The following is a 25,675-nucleotide window of genomic DNA, read 5'->3' on the forward strand; positions in this document are numbered from 1 at the left end:
AGAAAGTTATGGAAGTACCTATCTGTCGTTCCTTGACGAATGTTTTCGGATACCTGCTAATCTTGTTTCTGATGCCTACTCAGGCGAAACTATCAATTGCTTCAATCCTAAAGGATTCATAAAAGAAAGGATTCAAATGTACTGCTTACGTAAGTCGTCCTCGTCATAGGTATTTATTTTACTATAAAATATATTATACATGATATTGTAATTATAACAATACTTCAACGCAAAGATTCATCTTAATTAATATGAATCAATTGAAAAAAATAGTTTCTGGATGATTCGTAATATAACATGACATGAAATACTTCATTAAATGACGTGCTGATATATTCATAAAAATCTAAAAAAAAATTACAACTAATGGAAAAGGTTTAATTATTTTATATTATATTTTTAATATGTAACCACAGTTAAAAGAGACATTGTACAGAGAAGCCTTTCATCTTGTATTAAGCCGAAAATATGTAATATCAAATATCATGAAATTCTAGGATGAATTATTGATCAAACTTGTATTAACCTTAAAACTCTGTGCTACTCTTTTAATCTGAACGCAATTTTGGCATAGATTACAGTTACAAGGATGACAATTCGTGTAAACCTTGTTGCCACTATCAAAAAGACATCTCAAAGAAACATTTGCTTAATTTAGACTCGTCCATAAGGTTCGATTTTGTTTGCTCTTTTAAATGTGGCGCGTTATATAGCAGTAAGGATTTTTCGAAATCCTATTTTGTCAATTTAAACCTTACCATTCTCCACGGTTAAAGTTACAATACGCTTATCAAACTTTAACAATTTTTGTAAACACGCTTGTCGAATACACAAATTATTATATGTGTACTAGGCAAATGCTATTTATTGCGGAAGTAATGGCTTCCGAAAATTTAATTGCAATAACATAATAAGTAAATCGTTAACCAAATACTTGAGTGTGAACATTATTTAATACCGCTTTGATATATTTTTGGCACTGAGATTGATGAATACATTCATTTTCTTTTAAACATTTTACACCGCGTCCTGATCAAGATGTACAAAGAATTGTCATGAATTTTATGTTTATAAAAATGGACTAAATTGTAATCAAGCAATTTATAAATAAACTGGCGGTTTTCTTATTTAACTAAAAACTTCAAAGCAACAAATATGAAATTAAGTTAAAATTAGTTTTCGGATTTATTTGTTTACTATGAACTACACTGGTGGAACTATGTCTATAAGAAGTAAAACGAAGAATAGTGATGAGGAGGAAGAATTATCTGAGGAGGATATGATGGACAGCGAGGACGAAGAAGAAAGAATTGCTAGAATTCAGCGTGCACACTTTGCGCAAACTGCTGCTATGAATCCTCGTCGACGACCGGTGGCACGTCCCAGACGTATGAGCCAGAAGAGAAAAATGGAAGCTGTGCGGAATTTTCACGATTTCACAAAAAAACTAAAAAAAGACACAGGTATTAAAATACGAAGTTTAACTGGTAATAATTTATTAGATTTTAGTGACTTTTCGAGTGAGGATAACAATACAGATAGTGATGGTTTGTCAGAAGAAGAATTTACTGTAGATCCTGACGCCGTACAAGAGTTAAATGAAGAAAACGAGAGTTATATAGATCCAGAAACAGGTGATATTGTTGAAGCAAAGCGAAAAGTAGTAGACATAATAAAAACTGAAACTTCAGAATCTCCTTCAGATTCAGAAAAACCTAAAACTCTTTCCATTAGTGATATTATAGATGAAAGTGGTTTAGATTTGTCAAAAAATGTGGAAATCACCGAGGTAGAAGAAAGTGAATTATGTGCAGAAAAAACTCCTGATGATTTGTTAGATATGAAAGAGGACAGTAGCCAGAGTTTTGACATTACTGAAAAGTTAAAAGACATGGGTGAAATCAGTGTTAAGCCAGTGAATAAATCTGAGAGTGAAGATAATGATCAGAGTGATGACAAAAAAGCAGAACTTGATGATGAGGTATTTTATCACTACATATCTAATTTTTGATAACAAATTTCATTGTGATTATAAATATAAAAATTATGTTTGCTTACTATCAAAGTACAGTTAGCAGGAAATCTAGAGATATATTCATTGATTTATTTGTTAAGCTATATAGCTTTTAGATACATATTATATTAGTAATAGTTATGATGGCATTATGAGTCGGATTAATCAGTACAAAAACTAACATATAGATTGGAAATTTATTTTACAGAAGAAATTACTTAATTCAAATGCTTTAAATGTAAGGCGCAATATAAGAGAAGTTATGGATGAAAAAAACCTAGATGCTTCTACATTGACAGCACAGAGGCAAGAATCTGAACGTTTAGCAAGAGTACAGGAACAACAAAGAATAATCAGAGAGGTAAAAGTAGATTCAAATTATTTCTTTTATATAAGTCCTATAACTACAAGATATTATTTTATAAAATGGAGAAGAAAAATAATCAATGAGATTGTATATTATGTTGTTTTGATTAAAATTTTTGACTTGTTTACAAGTATCAATTTGATTCAAACAGGACACATTTTAAATATATATATATGTTATTATATTTAAATATAAATATAACAACACATTCTATTAATATCTAAAAGTGTCCTAATAATTGCATTAAGTAAATGAAATCAAATTGTTTGCGTATAAATATATGTATATGCACTTATCATGTGAAATCATAATTAAAAATTCTTTATTAAAATATTATAGAAGTCAGTTTGTATGTGTCATAACACAATAATTATTTCAGGTACAAAGGCAAATAGCTATGAATAGACAAAATAAAATTCACCAAAAAACATTATCACTTTTGCAAGGCGGATCGTCTTTATTAAAGAAGTCTGGAAGTGTGCAACAGAAATTAAAGTAAGTTTACTCAAAATGCCAAAAAATATTTTTTCTAGCACTCTTTTATGGGCTTTTCCTGAACATTTGTATGGTGGTATGTATCTCTCAATTAAGACTCGATTTTGACTCACTTTAAACTTGTAGATCTCTCAGACTTCATCTTATTATCCTGATTAGGATCGCAAAGATTAAGTTCTTTTCTTACTGTGTGTGAGACAATTGCATGGATTTAGTTGTCTAGTTAAATTTTAAGTAAATCCACCATTCTTTTTAATTTTATCTCAAAATTGTGTAAAACATTTCCGTATTAAAACTTTTGGCAAAAATTATTGCAGTTTACCAAACACGGTATTAGTTAAATTACCATCAGGAGAGTTGAAGAAAACAACAGTGAAACAGGGCCAATTAGAAGTAACAAAGGTGCCCAAACCCACAACATCAGTTGCTACCTTAGCTCAAAAATTGAGTAAACCCGATCAAAAGGGTGATAAAAAAGAGGTAAATGAAATAGATTATATGTTTAGTTACAATACTAATATACTATAATATAGAGTATAACAAAATACAATATGTGATTACAAAGATCACCATTTTTTTAAATATTGTGCTTAATTTTTTCAGGTAGTAGAAATTGTAGATAGTAGCAGTGGGGAGGAATCATCTTCAACATCTTCTGATTCAGATGATTGTATAATGCTATCAGATTCAGAAGTTCCCCCTAGCCCTGAGGCTGAAGAAGACCCTAGTAATTCTGGTAAAATCTTATGCACTAATAAAAATATAGAATAGTTATATTAATGTTTTGGTTATATTTCAGAAACTGTATGAGATTAGTAAATAGCTTTATCTGGCATTTAATGACTATCAGGAATCCTACTCCTACTATCCTTCCTTAATCCTTATATCCTTTTCCATTCCTTATCGTATCCTACTAATCCTACTTCCTACTAATATTATTTGTTACTCTTTCATGCAAAAACTATCGAACCGATTGCAATGAAATGAAAGGTACGTAGACAGCTGAATAATTGGAATAACATTTAGGCACTTTTTTCCCGATATTCCTACGGGATACGGACTTACGCGGGTGAAACCGCGGAGCGCAGCTAGTTGAGAATAAAAGACAAAATTTCATTTACATGACATATTATAATTTATTATTATTTAAGCATTGAGATTCTCTTATATAGTACTTCTTATAGTGTTTTCATTATTTTACAGGCCTGCATGTTAATGATGCGTACAATACACCTGATGAACAAGGAAGGGTTCAGATCAATATAGGTCACCCTGACAATGAAGATGATATATTTTTAGCCCCACAAATCGCCAGGGTTATTAAACCACATCAGGTATGTTGTAAATGTTATATAGCCTGTATATGTTTGGCCTTGCTTTTTAACCTTTTTTTTTTGTAATGTAAAAGTATTATTAATAAATTAGAATACAGTGCATATACAAAGTGGGGAAAACATCAATATTTAATTTTACTAGTCTTTTCATACCACTTTAAATTTGTATTTTATATTTTAGATTGGTGGCGTCAGATTTTTATTTGACAATATAATTGAATCTGTTGAGCGGTTTTCAACATCTACAGGATTTGGTTGCATTTTGGCACATTCTATGGGTCTTGGTAAAACCTTACAAATAGTATGCTTCTGTGATATATTTCTACGTCATACAACTTCAAAAACAGTTTTGTGTATCATGCCCATCAATACACTGCAAAATTGGGTGAGTAAGATCTTATACTTTTTATTTTATAGATTATAACTTAAAGTTTATTATTTTATAGTGGATTAATCTATTGTATCTTATCTTATAAACTTTTTCTGTATTTTTGGTCTACATTGTTTTTGGGATTTGATTTTTATTTATTTATATTTTATAGGTAGCAGAGTTTAACATGTGGCTCCCTTTAGATGCTACAAATAGCCCTCTAGCTGCGCATGGAGAAGTACGCCCAAGGAATTTCCCCATATATGTACTAAATGATAGTCACAAAACATTACAAATGCGTGCCAAAGTAGTAAAGGTAATAAACAATATATCATAACCTAGTATATTGTTAATATTATTGCAGTACATGACTTCTTACACTAACAATATATTGTTATTATAGGATTGGACAACAAAAGGTGGTGTCCTCATGATAGGTTACGAATTATACAGATTATTAAGTATGAAGAAAGACAAGAAACCTCGTAAGAAAAAGAAAGCGGACCTAAAGCTCGAAGCCGAAAAAGAGAAGGAAGATAAGAAACATGACAAGTCTGATTTTGGAAATGATGATACACAGGTTTGTTTTCAAAGCTAATAAATATGTAAACTTTTAAATGATATTTATAAAAAGATATGACTTATATTTGTATTCATAAAACATTTCCAGGGTTCTGATGCCACAAAAGCTTCAGAGGATCCACGACTTGACAAAGACGAAATAGATCTACTTAAAGCGGATATTGATTTGAAAGATGATAAAAAATATGATGCACCAAATGATGAGGACAAAAAGCTTTTAGATGGTATGTTAAATTAACAACAAATTGTTTATTTTTTTAGTTACATATCCTTATACATCAACTTACTTTAATATAAAAAAATGCATTCTTGTTTTTATACTAACATAATATTGCATTTTTAAAGACAAACAATTCATGACAAGAAGAATAATGCTTAACAATTCTTTCAGAGATGTATGAAGCATTGGTTAAGCCGGGCCCAGATTTGGTCATATGTGATGAAGGACATAGAATCAAAAACTCACACTCCAATATTTCGTATGCGTTGAAGCAAATGAGAACGAAACGTCGCATTGTACTTACAGGTAATGTTCAACTTCAAATTGTATTTTTGTAATTTATTTATACTGCATAAATTAAATAAGTCATTATAAAAACATGAAATGTATGTAAATATATTTTGTACATCAGTTTTTATACAAATCATTCCTCTCTTTATAAAATCTGATGTTTAAAATTTTGAACAGTTTCAAATGATAATGATCATTACATTTTTATTTTACAGGATATCCGTTGCAAAACAATTTGTTAGAATATTGGTGTATGGTGGACTTTGTACGTCCTAACTACCTTGGTAGTAAAACTGAATTCTGCAACATGTTTGAGAGACCTATTCAAAACGGTCAATGTATTGATTCCACACCTCAAGATATAAGACTAATGAGATATAGGGCTCATGTCTTACATTCCCTGCTAGTTGGTTTTGTACAGAGGTAAAATATACTCTTTCATGGTAACTACCATACTAAGTTATGTTAATTACATTCCTGTAAGTTTAAATATGCATACAAAAACCCCATGGTATATTTTAATATTTAATTGTATTTTTTTTTCTTCAAAAGTCTGAGAATAATTTTTTCTTTTTTTGAGTAGGGTTATTGTTAAATATTTAAAATTTTGTGTTGTGTTTTCTATCGTGCATATTTATTTGTCTACAAATACATTAATTATATTACAGGCGGTCACATGCAGTTTTACAGTCGACTTTACCGCAAAAAGAAGAATATGTCCTGTTGGTGCGCATGACGCCATTGCAACGTAAATTGTATGATAGGTTTATGAATGAAGTTGTGCGTTCGGCTTCAGTACCTAATCCGCTCAAAGCGTTTGCGATTTGTTGTAAGGTAATTATGATCAGTTAATTAATAATGATATCGGATATCAATTGTATTTTAATAGTCTATTGTGTGAATTATTGCTAGTATACAGATATCACATTTCATAACTCGATGAACTATCGCATTCGTACGGACTGTGGCTTAGTGTTCAAACATTGATTATTTAATATTGGGCCCAGCTACCTTCACTTTGTTTATAGTCTTTGTGCCTGGCTGTGATTTGTTTTCAACTGGCCCAATGAGGAAATTGTGAACAATCGCAGTACATTCTTATTACGATCAAACTAATATTTAATATGGGCTGTATTTAATAATTTCCAACAATATCCTAAGTGAGCTGCTATGAAAATAAAAATACATTTTATAACCCTTTAAAACTAATTATATTGCAGATATGGAACCATCCAGATGTTTTGTATAATTTTTTGAGAAAGCGAAGTGAAGTAAATGCAGCCATTGAAGAAGATTTAGATTTGGAAGAAATTGGTGGAGTGACTAAAGCTGGTCGAGCAAAAAATGGAAAAGGCCCGGGAAGACGGCCAGGAAAGGCTCGCGTGAGTATATAGTAATATTCAATACTAAGTTTTGTTACTATTTGAATAGCTTCACAATAGATTGTTTTTTGCAGGGTTCATTGAAAAAGCCTGCAGCTACAATTACGCCTAACACTACAGCACCTGTCCAACCTCGTCAAGAACCTAGTACTTTTAATAGTTCACAATATCCTCCCAATGGCCCTTATGGTCCGAGTAACTATAGACCAGAGAGACCAGTGGGAAATTATCCTCCACCCAATTACCCGCAGTTCCAAAATTCCGGACCAGGCTTTTATCCCCCTGGCCAAGGATACAATCAGGGTTACAGTAACAATTACTATCCACAGCAACCACCTTATGATGGTAATTATCCAAATCAGTATCCCCAAAATAACCCGGAACAGGGCTACAATCAAAGTTATTGGGGCAACAATAGCTACTATGGAAATTCTGGGTACTATAACAATCCTCAATATCCAAATAATCAACCACCATCAAATTTTAATGCCAATCAACCACCTGGTTTTGAGAATTCTCAGCAATATCCCCCAAATTACAGTGGACCCTCAAATGATCCGATTTATCCAAACAGCGTGCCAACAAACAATTCAACGTACACAGGAAACAATGTACCGCCAAATAGTTCATCATATACTGGAAATAATACTGCGACGAGCAACGCTGCATATCGTGGTAACAATGTACCACAAAGTAACACATCGTATCCTACTGGTGATGTGCCTACATCAAATACAGAAAACAGTTCTTCCTCAAGTAACGCTCCATATCCTGGAAATAATCCCCAACCAAACAATTCTTCCTACCCAAATAATAACGCGTCTCCTTTTGCTACAAATCAATCAGATTATGAGAATCATCAAAGTCGACCTCAGCCCTACCAAGGTTCATATCCAAATCCACCTCCATACGGTCAATACAACACAAGTACTGGAACACCGCAATCATATCCAAACAATAATCAAACTGCTCAAAATTATGCCAATACTTACCCACCTCAACAATATCAGGAAAATAATGCATATGCTCCAAACTCATCAACGTATAACCAATACGGAAATCCGCCTACAAATTATTCTAATTATCCTAGAAATGCTCCACCTCACGACAATGTGCCAAATTCAGTTCCCGTTAAAACGGAAAATAACTTAGATCCGAATTATTGTCAAAGTGAAATTAAACACGAGCCAAATGTTTCTCAAAATATCGCTCCGCTCTACGGCAATCCTTACAATTATAATCAATCTAACTCTTCGTATCCAGAGTCACAAGTGAACAATGATTATAATCAATTTCCCAACTTCCCTCAATCAATGGAAACAAAACCTCCTTTATGCAGCGCTAGTTCTGGAAGTCCAGTTACTTCGTGGCCTATAACAGAAACGTTAAAGACAGAACTCGACAGAATAAAATCTGAAGATAAATTGGAAATTAAATCTGAGTCGGATGGAGAAGTGAAAATAGAAGATTTAGACACCAAAAAGATTGTAAAAGATGAAACGCGAAAAGACATTAATCTAATGCCTATACCGTCTTTAAGTAGCGATGGTGTTAAAAGTGTTGATAATATAACAAAAACTGATAAAACAAAAAGTGGCTCTGATTCCGAACCAGAAACACCAAAAAAAGGTAGAGGAAAAGGCAAAGGTAAGGAAAAATTAAAAATAGATAAACCTAAGCCCAAAGGAAAAGCGAAACCGAAAGGTAGGAAAGATAGAAAAACTTCCAAGGAAAAAACGAACGAAGATTCTGAATCGGAGCAAAGTGAGAAGGAAGAAAAGTTGAATAGAGAGGAAGAATTGGCTCTTGCTAAGAAAGCAGAAGAAGTGACATATGATTGGGCAACAGATTTGTTAAAAGATTATATACCTGGACTTATTGAAAACTCGGCTAAAATGGAACTATTCTTCTACATCTTGAATGAGAGTATTAAACTAGGTGATAGATTATTATTATTCAGCCAGAGTTTATTTACGTTAAATTTAATTGAAGATTACTTAGAGCGGAACTACATTCCTGGCAGTAATCGAGTTTGGGAAAGAAACGTCTCGTATTTCCGTAAGTAGATTTTAATTAGAATTCATTTTCAGTCAAATAGCATAAATATCATTATATAATACTAAACTAATATAGTATTATATATATGAACCTAGAAATTTGTGAGGGTGAATGGATGATAGTGAATGTTGTTACTCTGTTGTTGTATAGGTGCACAAGCTTTTTTTGTGAAATTGTTTTGTTCATGGTTTGACCGTCGGCTTAAACCGCGCAGCCGCCATAATTTTCATTTAACATAAAGCTAACATTATAACTTAATAGGGATCCGCCTCGGCTGTGCCTGTGTACATGTTAAGCTTATGAAATCGGCCCAATAGTTCCTGAAATAAGTTCATTCAAACAAACAAACAATCTCTTCCGTTTTATATTATTACTTATTAGAAGACATTTTTGACAACATGTAAAAGCCAGAATATATGGTTATGTGTAATTTACTTGAGATATATTGTATGTAGTAATTTATAAAATGTATTTATTCTTCAAGGTTTGGATGGCTCCACTCACGCGCTCGAACGTGAAAAACTTATTAATGAATTCAATGCAAATCCACATGTCTATTTGTTTCTTGTCTCTACGCGGGCTGGATCGCTCGGTATCAACCTGGTCGGTGCGAACCGTGTCATTGTTTTCGATGCCAGCTGGAACCCTTGCCATGATACTCAAGCTGTTTGCAGAGTTTACAGGTTTGTAGTCCGAGTCGATTTGTAAGCTTTTAAGTGCATAGAAACTTGCTCAAATCGCCTTTGTATAATTAAATTCCTACAAAAAAAAACATTTTGTATGTATATGGATATAGATAAAAAAACACAATTGCGAAGAAAAGCAGTAAAATAAATTTGTAAACAGTGTATGAAAAATTACTTTATAAAATAAAGTTATCTTAAATTTTAAGGTATGGTCAAAAGAAACCGTGCTTCGTGTATCGTTTCGTGATGGATTGTTGTTTGGAGAAGAAAATCTATGATCGGCAAATTAATAAACAAGGCATGGCGGATCGAGTTGTTGATGAATGCAATCCAGACGCAGTATTGTCTATGAAAGAAATCACAAATCTCTGCTTTGATAATGACGAAAAGGTAATAATTGTTACAATTTTGATATAAATACTATTTTACTGGATGTTAAAATTAACAATAATTCATTTTTCTATTCACCAGGAATCAGAACCAAAAGATCTTTTAGAACATAAGGACAAATACATAGATGTTTTGATGCAAGGAGTCATTACGTTACATAGTAAACTTTTGACAAAGGAACCATTCCAACATGAATCCTTATTAGTTGATAGAAAAGAGAAGAAATTGTCTAGTGCGGAGAAGAGATTAGCGCAAAGAGGGTAATTTAATTTAAAATACATACTTATAAAATGTTACTTATTCTGAATCAACTTTTATCCCACATTTTTGCATTTTATGCTAAACTTAATTATAAACAATTCAAATATTAATTTGTAGGCTGTAAATCTGACCAACAGAGTATTTGATAGGCTTGAAAAAGTATGTTAAATTGTTCTATTAAGCATGATATATGTGCAATTTTATTATTTCTTTTATATATTTATCTCCGCCGCAATAATCTTCGCCGAAGTTTTAAGTTATGACGTAAGCTCCAAATTCAAGTATAGATTTACATATCTTCACGAAATAAATGACAGGTACGAACTAGAGAAGAAAGCGGCACTAGCGCCAAAGCCGACGACGGCGTACCGCACGGTGCGCACGGCGGACGGCAGCCTGGTGCAGCGGCCGGTCGCGTCCGTGCGCCCGATGCAGCACGGCGCGCGCTGGATCCCCGCCGACGTGTGGCGCCGGCAGGGCATGACCGCGCAGGAGATGACGCTGCCACTTGGTAACCTTGCCCACTGTATTACCAGTATTGTCTTTTTTGAAACGAAGTACCGTCGCGCGTTGCGAAAAGGGGCTGGACGGAAAATAATAAGACCAAAAGTTTTAACGACACTTTTTGCTATAGTTGTAAGTCGTGCGGCGTGCGCTTGTTTGTCTGTCTCTGTCTCTCTCTCTCTCTCTCTCTCTCTCTCTCTCTCTCTCTCTCTTTCTTTCTTTCTTTCTCTCTCTCTCATAGAAAGCATTTTCGTATTGTCTTTCTATTTCGCATTGAACAGTGTTTCTCAAGTTTTTTATGCCAGAGGGCCAAGGCATAATAAAATTTTATGTTTATATAAATGATGATAAAGTCTAAAATAATATGAAATTTTTGATTTTTTAACAGATGTGGTAATACCAACCAATTCCTCTGAAAAGACAAATATCGTCCTGAAAGCTGGTCAGCGTGTTATGGTCTTGAAGTCACCTAAGGGGATTTATATGCAACTTGAATCTGGGAAAATTATTGCAATAAAAACCGCCCTGAAAGGCTTAGGCCAGAAACCTGGAGATGGTAAAGATAGCCCTCTTGGTAAGAAAGGTAACTATTTCTCAACATATGCCTGTTTTTCATGTCGCTTTAAATATTAATTATTTGTTTAGTTTACTACATACCTATATTTTTATTTTATAGTTTTAGGAAGTCGACCGTCTTCTGCCAATATACCAGGATCGTTAAAGAATAATTCGGCAATTACAATCACTTCCAAAGGAGGCCCGCGTCTACAAAGAGTTCAAACGCGACCAACAATGATGGGCCAGAAAATGTCTAGAGCATTAATGCCGGGTCAAAAAATTGCAGAGATTAGAAATCGTTTGGGAGAAATGAGGTCTTACTCTTCGATGCGGCCGAAACTACCGACACCGCAAATGAGAATGTTAAGGCCGGGACTGTCAAGTTCGCTTAGTATAACTAAAGTTCCAAAAGATAAAACAATAAATAATACTAATAAAAATCAGAACTTTGAGGAAGAAACACAAGTTTTGGATAGTGACGACGAAGAAGAAGGAAGGGAAAATACAGAAGTAAAGGCAAGTTCTGATCAACATAATAAAGAAATGGATGGTACCTTAAGAGATAAACCTGGGCCAACGGAAAATGACACAATAAATAAAGAGACTATTGATAACAAGGAAAGTGCACCAATAATACTAACAACTGACGAAAAGTTGCCCTCTGAAGAGGCTTTAGAAAGTAAACTTTCAGAAAGAAATGAACCAGAAATCTCAGGACAAACTCAAAATAGGCTACGAGACGATATTCCAATAAATCTTGTGGGACGCGGAGAAAGCAAAATTAATTTATTGAAAAATTATAGACACCATCGACCTATTAGTCGACCTGCGACAGAATCCAGTCTGAGTCAATTAGAGAGAACAGCAAGTGCCCTCAACAAAGAGGGTATACCAGATTTCCGAAAGAATTTAGACGATATTACGCAATCATACTCTCCGACGGGAGAAGAAAAGACGGGCGGGTCGCGAAAGAAGAAATCGCCTCAGAAAATAAATGTTGAATCTCAAGATAGACCTAGTAACATGTCACATAGCGTATCCAGTTTGCTTGGAGTTAATGTGCAAAAGTCACACACGGATAATCCCATACCTAGTCACAACTCTAGGCCGCCGAGCCAGTCTAACTTGACTGGTGGACCTCTAGATAGCCCGCATGGTTACAATTTAAGCAAATCACAGTCAATGCCTATTAACATGACGCATAGTGGGCTGCTTACTGGAGGAACGACAACAAGTAACGAACCAATGAATGATAATCATTTAAGGGGGCCACCATCTTCTAATTCTATGTCACCAAATGCACCGATATACCCCAGTGGCAGCGCTCCGCCTGATGGGTCGTTCGGGCAATATCCAGGTAAAACTGTATAGATAATATATACTTGTCCAAATAAATTTGCCATTTCAAATATCATATTCAATAAAAGATCATTTTATTGTAAATCAAATCATTAGGGTGAACATTACTAAAGTGCATAAATACTGCATACTAAAAGTGCAGTTTTTTTTTATCGGTTTCACAACTGTCCACCAATAACCTGTTTTATCACACCATCGAAATTCACATCATATAAATTTGCTGTACTATATTAGACATCATTTTTATATTGTAATCATTTTCTTGCAGGCTATGGTATGGGATATGGGGCATACCCCAATGCAGCATATTACGGTGGATATGGGGCTGGTTACTATCCTCCGTACGGAACACCCCCAGCCCCGTTCGCCCCCCCACCGAACCCTTCTACCACCGACCCCTACTTACCACCAAACCCACAATGGTAGTAGTGACATCACAGTACTATGCATTTAATAAATGCTGCACCGTTTATTAACGTAAGACAGACTGATCTGGTGTAACTGTGTTGAGTGTGAGCAAAAATACGACGATGTTCTTATAGTGAAAATGGTCGAGTTCATACTGTAGGAATGCGTTCTCGCAAATCATCACAGATGTGCTCATTTCATGTTGTGAGATGAATGTAAATTTAAATCTATTTTGTATATGTATTTCTGTTTGTAGAAACTAATTTTATGAAAAGAGTATTTCTATAATTCATATCTCGTTTTTTTTATTATTTAAACGCTGCACATTATTTATAATTTATTTTTCTGTTTCGCTTTTGATAACTTTTTTGAGATTGATGTGTTAAATGGTTAGTTATTAAATTGAAAAAGTGACATTTGATTTCAAGCCATATTAATTAGTACCATTTTAGGGCTGTAGGTAATTTTATATATGTATTATTATATTATAAACAATGGACCTGGCCGTCTTGTGATGATATGACTATTTCTTACAAATCACTTCTTCTTTGTATTAAGATTACTTCTCGTTTACATAGTATGCGCTTAACATTCGGAGTGAACGATTATTTTAGATCTCCTTTGTCGTTAGTACTTATTAGAGTATGAACAAATTCGATTTTAACCTGTGAATAAAACGATGTTATTAGAATAAATGATGATGTAAGTTTTAAAATCTTAGTGTTTCAAGTGTATACTCGGATTATTAGAGAAAAGTATGTTGTGAACGCAGTATTTCTATTTCAACGGCTATGCATTGGTCGATGTATGTGATAAGTGGCTAAGTAGTGTTAAGTCAAATATAGGTGGTAAGGAATATTTATCGTTGTAGTATCCGTAAATGCCCGCTAATTATTCTAGAAACTCATTTTTCATGTAATCACAGAACTGAGAATATCTCGGACATCATTTATGCATGTTGTTATGCATAAATGCATTTATATTTATCTTATAGATATTTATGTGTTTAAACACAAATAAATGTGATCGGATTGCGATTAGATTTACAATTTAAAAAGTTTCTTCTGTATTTGGTGTGTATGGCGATATTCTGTTAATATACAAAAAAGTGAAACTTAAAAACATTAAATTTTATACATAATATATCAACAGGATAACACGTGTGACAATTTAAATTATTATTTTTATTTTATTTTGTAAAAATACACGCCAAACGATATTAGAAATATTTCACGTTGTAATGTACATTAAGATTAAACTAATAATAATGATTACTGTATGTATGTTGTCCTGTGTACAAATAGCGTTTGAAAGGTACAATACATAAAACATTGCATTTTAATCAGTTACTGTACCGACGATATGTAATAAAAAATTCAAAACAAATGAACTGTTTGATTTCCATTTCATAAGGACAGTGTTGTTTTTACTAATTATTAGTAGGCTTAAAATGGTCTGAAAAATAAAGGAATTAGAAGAAATATTTATCTCCTATATTCATGTTAAAATGTCTATGTTATTAAATTTGGGAATGAATCGATAAATTCAGCCATCTTTGCTCTGCTTTTTGTTAGTAGATTCGACTGAGGACCTTTCTCTTGTTATTCGTTAACCATAATTAGAAGGAGGAACATTCTTATTCAATTTTAAACGAAGGTAAGTGAATTTTTGATATTACATTGTAACATTTTTATGAGAAGATTCCACGTTAGGTTCGTTCATCTCTTTTGCGAATGATATATTTTACGGAGTACGTTATCAAATTTTATCTATACTCTCTTCCATCGTTTATATTCTTGGACTGTTATAATAGGCTAATTACTCCTAAAGTCCAGTTTGAATAGAATTCTAGGCAGATGTTCTCTACTCTATATCGCATCGGTACTCCATATTGAGATAGCGACTGACGATGACTATTTTTTTATTTATACATATTGTGGTAATTTGACACTTATTACTTCTTAGTGTCTTATATTATTTTAAAAATTCCTCTCACATTTTAAGAGTTTAATGCAAGTACAGAATGAAATTAGCTTATTTTTTTAGCCTGAATATATACTGTTATATATCAGTATGTATACAAAATGTCGGATTTTTTATTTTTATCATAAAAATCGGATTTTTTCGAGCCCTGTTAGGTACAAAAATATCGCTGCAGCTATAAGAAATTCTACGTCCAGCTTTATTAAAGAACCAATGCAGAATGATCAATACACTAATCGATAAACAGGGACATTTACCACTATTTTGGCTCAATGTATAATAATAAAGCTTAACGAGAAACCTTGAACGCAAGGAATATCGATATGTTATACATATTATATAATAATGTTGTCGTTAACGTCATTTATCCATCCACGTACAATATTGTACCCCAAGTGCCTTCTGAACAATGAGGAAATAGAAAAGAAAATTATGCGGGCAACGCTATAATTTTGTTCCTTCCTGTCGCACAAACCAGGATGTCAAAATATTGGCGGATATAAAATATGTAATCTGTATGGTAATATAATTAAATAATATTATATCGACTCTTCCAATGTACTAAAAATCACTCTCGTAATTTGTATTTGATTCTTATAGGTAGGAACAAATTAATATGCCTGGTTGAAATGGTAATGAATTAGGTAGGTCATTCTTAAGTATGAAAATATTGTATGCCTACTATGTTTCCTGTTGAACATAATTTGTTATACCAAAATGTGCACTTATCCGCCACCTTAGGTAATTTTGTTTCTAATTTGCTTAAGAAGCGAACGAATAAATTATTAAGCTAAACAATTAATTGAGCAATACATAAAATATTATCTAACTCATATACAAAACAAAATAAAACATGGGTTCCATTTCCTACACTAGCAGTAGAGTGGCAATTTGTCCATCTATATAAATTGTAAGCGTGACCGTTGTCAGCCTTCATTATTACAATGATAGAAGTTGCGCGAGCGCAACAACCGATTGAGAGATTATAAGACTCGCAAAAAATATTTTTAATAAAGATATTTAAGTGTTGACAATTATTGTGAAAACCAGTTCTACTATGTTTTGGACACCTTTTTTGGTATGTACCCTATTGCTCTTATTGTCTAGAATATTATTCTTGTAAAACTAAGTAGCTAGCTGATTATGAGACAAAAAAGTTTAATTTCATTAATTTTTATACATCGCTAAACCTTGTATTAAATAATTAGGTTAAGATCTTTTTTAGGGTCTAGTCTAAAAGGTCAAGGCTCTTGTAACAATTTGACATGACTAAAAAATAATCTTTCGTTTTTTTTAACAAGTGTTTGTAAAGATTCATCAAAAATATTATATTTGTATATCTTTTTGATTGAAATATAGATAGGTAAGTGTAATTTCGTTAATTAATTTACGCGTACTTTCAGCTGAACTACATTTAGATTTATGTATTTTCAGTTATAGCACACAAATGACCGTAAATGAATTAATGAGTATGCCTTCATAATTTTTGATTGTAGGTACCTACCTACCGAAAAGAATGCAACTGATATTGTATCATAACCATATAATTGTACCGAATTCCCTATGTTAGTCTATTCCATCACAGCTCTAAAGTGGATATTACCATTTAAACATATTTCTTTGATAATATTTGGTAATTAGTTGCATGAGCAAAATAAGCTACTTTTATATAGAGTTTGTGATGAGAAGAAACTGTAACAAACAAAACTAATAATTGCCACTAATAATGTAGATCCTTCTTACATAATATCTTAGTAGAGAAAAAAAAATGGTTTGAAATGTTGATATTAAACTGTATTTTTATTATTAATAATACACGTGATAACCGTCAAATTCACATATTTTACTGATACGTATGAATTTTATTGTCACTCTGCACGCATTTGTATAGAAAGTTCTTACTGAAAACTTCCAGTCTATGTTTAGAACGCGTCCTTAATGTTCGGCCAGGATATGAAATGAGCCAAAATAATTAGTCGAACACTAAATATTTAATTCCCAAACATCATTTTTAATATCGTACTTCCTTATTTATAAATTTATATACATTTAAGACAGCAAATGGTATATGACATAAGTTTCCGTAGCGGAAAAAGTAATTTATAAAATAAACTTTCTACACCTAACCATTAGTTAGTGTACAACACGTAACGTACCTGTTATGTTATCTATGGATAAATCCACTTTTAATGCTACCGTTCTGCAGGTATCTGCTTAACTACTCGTTCCGAGCTTATTAGTCGCACTTTCATTTGATTTCAATAGAAATTTTCATTATAGGCAATAATAACGGTCAGTGCCGTGACAAATAGTTCTCTTTATTATTAACACCGTCGGATACCTTAAAATGATTTTACATTAGTATCATTTGGTTACAATAATATAACATTATCTTTCTTTAGATTTCTGTTACTACTTACTACTTAAAATACTTTTGATGCAAATATTGACAAGTGAACTTCCCCGGTGCAAGCTGGCCAAATTCGTGCCGAAGCTTACTACGACTAACACATACAAAAATCTCTCACACCACAAACACATCTATTTCTTTGGCATATTTGTGCAGTCTCACATAAGTACCTAAATCTGTGCAAAGCTTAACGTTTTCCGAAAAAATATTTTTATGTGTGTGTTCGGGAAATTTTCCTGTGAACACCTAATTTCTTATTCCTTCGGTAATCGACATTCTTTCTAGCATCATTGCGTATGCACGCTGTGATGCTAGCTTTTTTGTTATGCTAATTCTGTAATAAAACAAAACTTTAAAATATATTTAATCATAGATAAAAATATACATATTTATTATAATTTGTTTGGTGCTAATTTCTTTGATTTTCTTTTCTTTCTTTGAATTCAAAAAAATAGGTTTATGCATAGAAATTTGGATATCATTGAAAACTTTGATAATCATAGCTTTAAGGCCTACTTCAATATAACATTTACCCAAATAAAAACCAAATGTATTACTTATATATACTAATGACAAAATATAGTCAGTACGTACAAGTACAAGTGTATCGATTGCAAACGGAGAGTTGTTGTTTTCTAGGTCAATCCTAGAAAGTGAAAAATATATCAATAATATCAACAATCAAACTCATTATTCGTAACCACAAAGAGTAAATGATCGAAGAAATAATCATATCGCTTTCCTATTATGTAAACATTTAAAAATCATTGTTACGGTTTATTTAGCAATATGAAAAATTATTAATGGAGTAGATAATTATGTTGTACGTTCTATGTACCGAGGTATACCACTTGGATATGGGATTGTACGAATATATGAGCTATGTAATTAAGAAATTACATTTCCTTTTTACCCTTCCCAGTTCAATCCTTCTTTACAATAGTCAACCCTTTTCTTATTTATTCGCATAGCCTTTGCGAATGTTCATGGGCTGTGGTGATCGCTTACCATCAGGCGAGCCACCGGCTCAGATGTATCCTCTGTCATAAAAATACATAGTGAACATATTCTACTACGATAGCAAATTTCAACTAACCGTCGTAACCTAGACCGAGATCGCTGTAAATATGATATATATATCAAGGTTTAATATTTCCTTCTCAGACGGGTAGGATTTCAAGGTTTAGTCAAACTGAATATATTAGAATTTACATAAGTACCTGTAGTTTGCCCAGTGTATTGAATTACGTTATTATTACAGCGATTTTTAATAGATTAATTCAACGCAATTTTTTGTTGTTTGTTACCTCATAATCTTTACTGATTTTGATGATTCTTTTTTATTTAAAATGCCTGGTGCCTGGCTAAGTTTTTTTTTGATAAAGGTCATTGATGACCAGCATAATTTTCCACCTACATAAATTTGTATGATGTGACTTCATTACTTGCTACATTGTTGCAGTTTTAGGATATTTTTTGATGGAGATGAAGGAATGTAGGCTATATTGTCACCAAATCTTTAAATTTAAGTTACTAGCTTGTTCTATGCCGTATTTACACATAGTCGTGAGAATAATGAGGTAAATAAATGCGGTAAAAAGTTTAAAAATAGGCATATTCGGTATCCGCCACAATCGAAAGAATGTGTAAATGCGTTATTAAATATTATGTTTTTTTTTATGCAAAATAGATATGCATTACTTGCTAGGCATAGACTGTTAGATACCTAATGAAAGTAAATTTTTATAATTTTTTTTTTTTATTAATTTGCATAACCTTCACTTACCTATTGCGAAGCCCTCATCTAATCAAACACTTTTTTGCAATAATTAGCAATCGCAAATTTCAGAAAATAAGAGTGATTAACGATATTATTAAATACTCTGATTTTGCCTTATACAATAAAAAGTGATAGGTCATCGAACCAATAAACATAAAACTAGACTACCTCTTGACTTTTTTTTTTGTTGTAGTTTTTTCTTGTCGTGACACACTTTTCTTAATCGAAAATTACGTGGGATGATGCAATGTACACTTTTTTCTATCAATGAACTCGGTTCCGTGGGCTATTGCCTTCTAGCAAGCTTCTTTTTTTCTCTTGTAGTTTTTGATTTAGGGCAATTGTTATAAAAGTTCAAATTAAGATGTTGGTTAGGTAATTCTTCTAATATTATAAATGCAAAACTTTGTAATTATGTATTGATGGTCTCTCTTTAACGCAAAATCGGATCGGATATGCACATAGACTATTTTGTACTCGGGTACTACGCGTAACGCGGTGCGTTCCAGCTAGTTACCTATATTTTTTTGATATTCAGAGCATCCGAAACATTAGTTAAACTAAAGTAAAATATACCACATGACTGATTGTTAAACTAGATAAACCTTTTCTTTCAGATTTTTATATTTAGCGCTCTTGCAGCCGCTATAAGAGTACCTACTGTAAATATTGAAGATACTGACACTGATTCATCTAAAGTGGACTCAATAGAAAGAATAAATAATAAACCAATTTATTATACATCGAATGAAAATTCACCAGATGGCTTTTTGATTCCACCCATTCCACATAAACGTGAGGAAGTTTTGCGTGCAGTTATGGCTACTCCGGCTACATTTTTGTTACCACCCTCCAGTGAGGCAATGGTTGACTACTATAAACCGCCAGAGGCAACTGAACAAAATGATTGGTATCCAATTGCGCCAGAACAACCACAAAATTTACCTCAGCAATTAATCCAAAAATCACCAGAATTTACAGAAATCGTAATGGGTAATTTAAGAGCTGGAAAAGTATTAGTTAAAGATACCAGTGTACTACCACCAACACCTGCAAGAGGTCTATTGCCCCCATTGGAAAATGCTCTCAATTTTTATTTTGATGATTCTGTTGTAACGGAAGGCCCGTTACATCAAGAATTACAATTAAAATATAAGAAACCTACAGCGCTCTATCCAAAGAAGGTTGTAGGACATTTTAATCCTGTGCCTATTCCTATTGCGCAATTTGCTGATAATACAGCAGAAATTCCGAAGGCAAAACCTATGAGAACATTTAAACCTCTTTCGGGTGTTGAAGGAGTATATTTAACACCACCAGATGAAAAGAAAATCTATCTATATAAACAGGAGGAACAAAAGCGAAAGTTAAAGAACGAAAATGAAGACGAAAAGAGGGTACGTAAAATAGAATAATAATTTATTACACATAGTTGAACCCCCGACCGTACCTTCACCTGTAATTCGTAAGGTACTTTCTATTCTTGCTCTGACCTAACTAGCTCCTCTTGTAAAGGCTTCATAATGTGTTTGTATTTATTTATGTAATTTCAGGAAGTTACTACCACAGAAATTAATAATGAAGATGGAAGAAAAACGAGACCTTCAGAGCAAGAGACTTCAGAAACGAATAACCACCAGCCCAAACGTTAGTATTTTGTATCGATAGTAGTTTAATTCAAAAACGAAGCCTAGACACGTACAATGTACGACAGACAATACAAATAAGGAACTTCTTATTTTAAGGTGACTTCCACCTCGCTCCAGTGAAACAAGCAGCAAAGCGGCCGGTATATGTTCCTGCAAATAAAGGCGAGAGGACTGAATTTCGAATGCACGGAATGAATGGACCACATAGTTATCAGTTTGGATTTGATACTGGCAAAGGGTATGATTGGATATTATTTACTTTTTTAGGTCTTTCTCCATTCCGATCTAGAGTTAGGTTGTTTGTTTAGTGGCTATTTATAACAATGTTTACGCCTCATGAATAAATGTGAAATACTCATTGACCGATTACTTTATTTGTTTGGTAGTTAGTATTAGGTCTCAAACTCTTTCCAATTATTATACTTGAATCGTTTTGAGTTCGAACAGTGTAACTTCACGGTTCACAAGCGTTATTCCGTTGCAGGAAAAATCGGCAGTTCCGTTATGAGGAGCGCGACAACGACGGTCACGTAAGAGGCCACTACGGTTACGTGGATAAACTCGGCAAGATGCGGGTTGTCAACTATGATGCAGATCCGCAGTTAGGATTTAGAGCAGACCCTCCGGTTGTTCAGGAATGATTGGATATTGCATACGAAAATAGGTTTTAGAAAATGGTTGTTGACATTCCAATATGAAATGTAATAAGGTATCTATTTACATTCAGTACTTCTACTGAGTAAACGTTGTTGTCTAGTACAGCGTACCGAGTGAATTATTTCTCGTTAAAGAATTAAATATTCAAAAACAATACTTTGTTAAAAATTAAAAATATTTGTTTCCTTTTATAGATACTTTAAGACTTTGTTTAATGTACGGTGGTACACCGTTGACTTGATTATTTGCAGGTATTTATTTTATTATATTAAATAAAAATCAATAGGTATACAGGTGTATTTCACTTCTTATCGTAGGGCACAATATTTTAAGAAGCAAAACCCTTTTAATAAAGGTTTTCCAGGCCGTAGCTTCATTAAATAAATATTATTGGGTCATTATGTACCAATCATGATAAAAAGTTGTATAAGATTATTTAAGTACTTACAGCGAAATAATTTTGCATTAGACCAAAGGTGTATTCATTATATTCGTAGGTATTAATATAATATTTAAGTTTCTTTATTCCTTTGTAAAATGTAATGCCAAAATCATTATCTTTAAAATTGATTAGTTATACAGGATCTGTTGGATAAAACCAATCTTGAGTATTTAATAATAAATGCCAACAAATGCCATAAAATTTATATTTAATGTAAAACAAACTATCAAAAAATAAACGATATACAAAAATAACTAGGTATATTTATTTCTCTTACTAACAAAATATGACTATATCTGGGCCCTGCAGCTGAGTAATTAATAAGGGCATTATTCATAATTTCAACGCATAAAATATATTGATAACTTGGTTCCACAATATCCAAACAAAAAAGAATTAAGATGAAAGATTTTTTTATTATACGTCATACCTCAGAAACTACTAGACCTTAAATTTTTTATCATTAAAGAGCGTTTAGTAACACGAGTTAATTTCTAAAATCTATTTGGGCCTAAGAAGCAAGTACAATAGGTAAAGATGTGCCCTTTTAAAATGCAAAGAGTAGTTTTTGTGTTTATTTGTTACATAAAAAAATCCAATCCATTTTATGATGATGACACTTGGATATTTTAATATTAATATTGGTGAGAGAATTATGAATTTCATCAACATGCCTCCAGGAACATTTAAGTGGATAGTTCATGTTATTGACTCAATTCCTTTTCAATAACATTGAGTAAGCTTGAAGCTCCAATCCTGAAGAGCTCTTTGCATAGCCACTCTGGTCCTAGTTCACTTTGTACAAGAACTAACCAATTGACAGCGTCTCTTGCTGTCTTTATGCCGCCTGCTGGCTTTAAACCCACCTGTAAGAAAATACCTAAATGAAAGTGTTACTTGGATGCTAAACAGGAAAAACACCTGCACTCTTGACTGCCTCATTCAATTAGTTCCAACCGAAGTCATTACATAGCACAAAGCAAAGTCACTTACCATGTCTGTCCCTATGTATGTATATATGATTAGATCTTTAAAACTACACAACGCATTTTGATGAGGGATTTTTTTTAATGGTTTAAAAAGTATATGTAATGTAACATCTATTAAGCTACTCCAACTTTAAAGCGTGCAAAGCCGGGAACAAAAGCTTATACCTCATATAGGTTAACATTATCAACCAAAATTGATACATTACATTTTTTTGTTATTTACAAAAGTAATTTGTGTTCAAGATAAATAAGAATTCACCCTTTTATTGGTCTTTTGATAAAAGTTTCGTATAGCTCTGCACATCACCAAACCAACAGGTAGAGTCGCGTTAACAGCTTCCTTCCCAGTTGATGTTTTGATAAAATCAGCTCCGGCCATCATTGCAACCATTGACGCGTTGTAAACCTTTGATTAATATTGGATGATTAGATGCATCACAATTCCAACATTTTGCTCACTAATTAAATTTTTTCTAGAGAATTTTAAGGAAGATTGCTATTTTTAATTTCAATAAGCACATGACATTTCTTCAGCATATAACAAGACTTTCTTTGAAGAAGATTGTCTATCGAATAGATTTATATATTCAAAATCAATAGTTATTTAATCTTACATTCTCATATGTTCCTAATTCTCCCACTCCAAGGATCACCTTCAAATGTGCAGTTCCACATTCCTTTTTCATCTGCAAAACTTCATCATATAATACATCCCATTTGCCTGTTAGAACCAAGCTTCTATCCAGCACTACATCAATTTCATTTGCTCCACTATACACAGCAAATTTAATTTCTTGTAGTCTTGTTGCTAGTGGATATAAGCCAGATGGGAACCCAGTTGCAACTAGAACCAAAATTCATAATTTTACTGCAGTGGTAATACATCTGATGTAATACTTATTTGAGTAATTCCAAAATTTTAAGATAATTTCCGACATTTTTCAGTTACAAAAAATTTTACTAGTCCTATATATTAATTATATATGTTTAAACATGAAAATCTAATTGTTGGTATACTCTGGAGATACAAGATTTTAATTTAATTTAATTTTATATTATAGTTCTGAACGATAACATGTGATCATAACGTGCAGTGCAATTGTTATAAGAAAATGTATGCCTATGTCCCCATTATGCCAAATAAGTGCATTAAACGATTGCAGGAATGTTACAGTCATACAGCAGATCTTTAGGAAACTTTGATCTATATTACACCTTTTGTAAGAATTAAACATTGCATTTAGAGATAGGCTAAAAAATGCACTATCATATATCCACCTCAATAACAATAGCAATCAAATACCATCTAGACACCATGCAAAATTTTGAACCCCCTCAGCCCTGTTGAGAAAGTTACATGATACAAAGATGGCTACTTAACTAAAATAATAATGTAGTATTATAAATACAATAAAATAGGAATGCTACAAAATTTAGTTTACCAGAAGCAATATTAATTTCCTTTGTAATCCCCATTCTTTGTAATGTCTCATAAGCATCAATAACTCTGTTTGGATACACACATACAGCCGCAGTTTTTAGATTTGGGTCTATGTTTGGTAATGGTTTTTGTGCCTGGAAAATTGTAAGAAAATTAAGATAAGGGCAGTTGGGAACCAGGAAGTGCTTATTAAATATAAAAATAAATTGTGTACTTTGCTTTATACAATAGTTAGTAATAAAAGGCTTATTGTATGTTTGAGCAAAATTTTCTCAATTTATGTTACTAAATTAAAGATATATTATTTAATTGCATTTTTGAACTATATATATTGTTATACCAAAACAGAAAAAAGCATGAGCTTATATCTATAAATTTAAAAAGTTTAACATAAATATAAATTATTTATTAAAGTACTGCATACTTTTAAGCAAAGTCTTGTTACATTAGATCTTGTATCATCTCCAGATAGTGTTGTTAAATCTATAAGAGAGACTGCTTTTATGAGCCATTTTCGGTAATTTTCTTTTTCAATAACTAAATTTTTCGAAAGAATCTTTTTGATTTGAAGTTCAATGCTACACTTGTTTAAATATATGTCATTCAAGACCGACGGATCTACAAAAGAGAAGTATATTAAAAATTAAAGTAATATTATATTTTATTTTCAGTGCATTTTGTGAATTAACAAATAACTTACCCAAAGTTTTCGAATACATTTGTACCATCTTAATGAAATAGTCTTAGTAAAATTGTTGCTTTTTTGTGACCTTTTATGATATTGTTGAGGTTAATCTGTGTCAATGATATTAAAACGTTGTCAATTGTGATAAAGTTATATTGATAAAAATATGAAAATAAAGCAATAAAGTACTAAACAACATCAGGCATCAGCTGATACCTTCATATTTGACAATGATGACAAATGTCAACATGACAATGAACGATCCGAAGCTAAGTTGGGTAGTTTTTTTTCGGACTTTGTTGTGTCGGAAGAAACACGTGCCACTGAGATTTATACTGATTTTTTACTTAAAAGCAGTCA

At 32.5% G+C, this 25,675-nt stretch overlaps 3 protein-coding genes across 3 annotated transcripts; 2 read left to right on the forward strand and 1 right to left on the reverse strand.

Annotated features, from left to right (window-relative positions):
- Positions 1 to 697: 697 nt before the first annotated feature.
- Positions 698 to 14,665, forward strand: LOC119831409. The gene is made up of 22 exons (XM_038354738.1): positions 698 to 1,981; positions 2,223 to 2,375; positions 2,761 to 2,876; positions 3,194 to 3,356; positions 3,480 to 3,612; positions 4,080 to 4,210; positions 4,392 to 4,595; positions 4,753 to 4,896; positions 4,984 to 5,160; positions 5,251 to 5,386; positions 5,554 to 5,688; positions 5,889 to 6,096; positions 6,342 to 6,507; positions 6,894 to 7,055; positions 7,130 to 9,113; positions 9,598 to 9,796; positions 10,006 to 10,189; positions 10,271 to 10,449; positions 10,768 to 10,961; positions 11,343 to 11,537; positions 11,631 to 12,869; positions 13,140 to 14,665. Exons 1-22 carry the CDS (start codon positions 1,199 to 1,201, stop codon positions 13,295 to 13,297), a joined length of 7,143 nt encoding a protein of 2,380 aa, XP_038210666.1. The 5' UTR covers positions 698 to 1,198; the 3' UTR covers positions 13,298 to 14,665.
- A 1,506-nt stretch (positions 14,666 to 16,171) lies between these two features.
- On the forward strand, positions 16,172 to 22,383 carry LOC119831410. Its single transcript, XM_038354739.1, has 5 exons — positions 16,172 to 16,340; positions 20,070 to 20,849; positions 21,006 to 21,099; positions 21,198 to 21,339; positions 21,586 to 22,383. The coding sequence occupies exons 1-5, from the start codon at positions 16,320 to 16,322 to the stop codon at positions 21,740 to 21,742; spliced, it is 1,194 nt and encodes a 397-aa protein (XP_038210667.1). The 5' UTR covers positions 16,172 to 16,319; the 3' UTR covers positions 21,743 to 22,383.
- Positions 22,384 to 22,596: 213 nt separating this feature from the next.
- LOC119831411 (deoxyribose-phosphate aldolase) lies at positions 22,597 to 25,535 on the reverse strand. The gene is made up of 6 exons (XM_038354740.1): positions 25,331 to 25,535; positions 25,055 to 25,248; positions 24,632 to 24,764; positions 23,804 to 24,033; positions 23,449 to 23,595; positions 22,597 to 23,066 (listed from the first exon to the last, which is right to left on the reverse strand). The coding sequence occupies exons 1-6, from the start codon at positions 25,356 to 25,358 to the stop codon at positions 22,905 to 22,907; spliced, it is 894 nt and encodes a 297-aa protein (XP_038210668.1). The 5' UTR covers positions 25,359 to 25,535; the 3' UTR covers positions 22,597 to 22,904.
- Between the last annotated feature and the right edge of the window lie 140 nt (positions 25,536 to 25,675).

Source organism: Zerene cesonia, chromosome 13 (assembly GCF_012273895.1).
Source record: "Zerene cesonia ecotype Mississippi chromosome 13, Zerene_cesonia_1.1, whole genome shotgun sequence".
NCBI lineage: Eukaryota > Metazoa > Arthropoda > Insecta > Lepidoptera > Pieridae > Zerene > Zerene cesonia.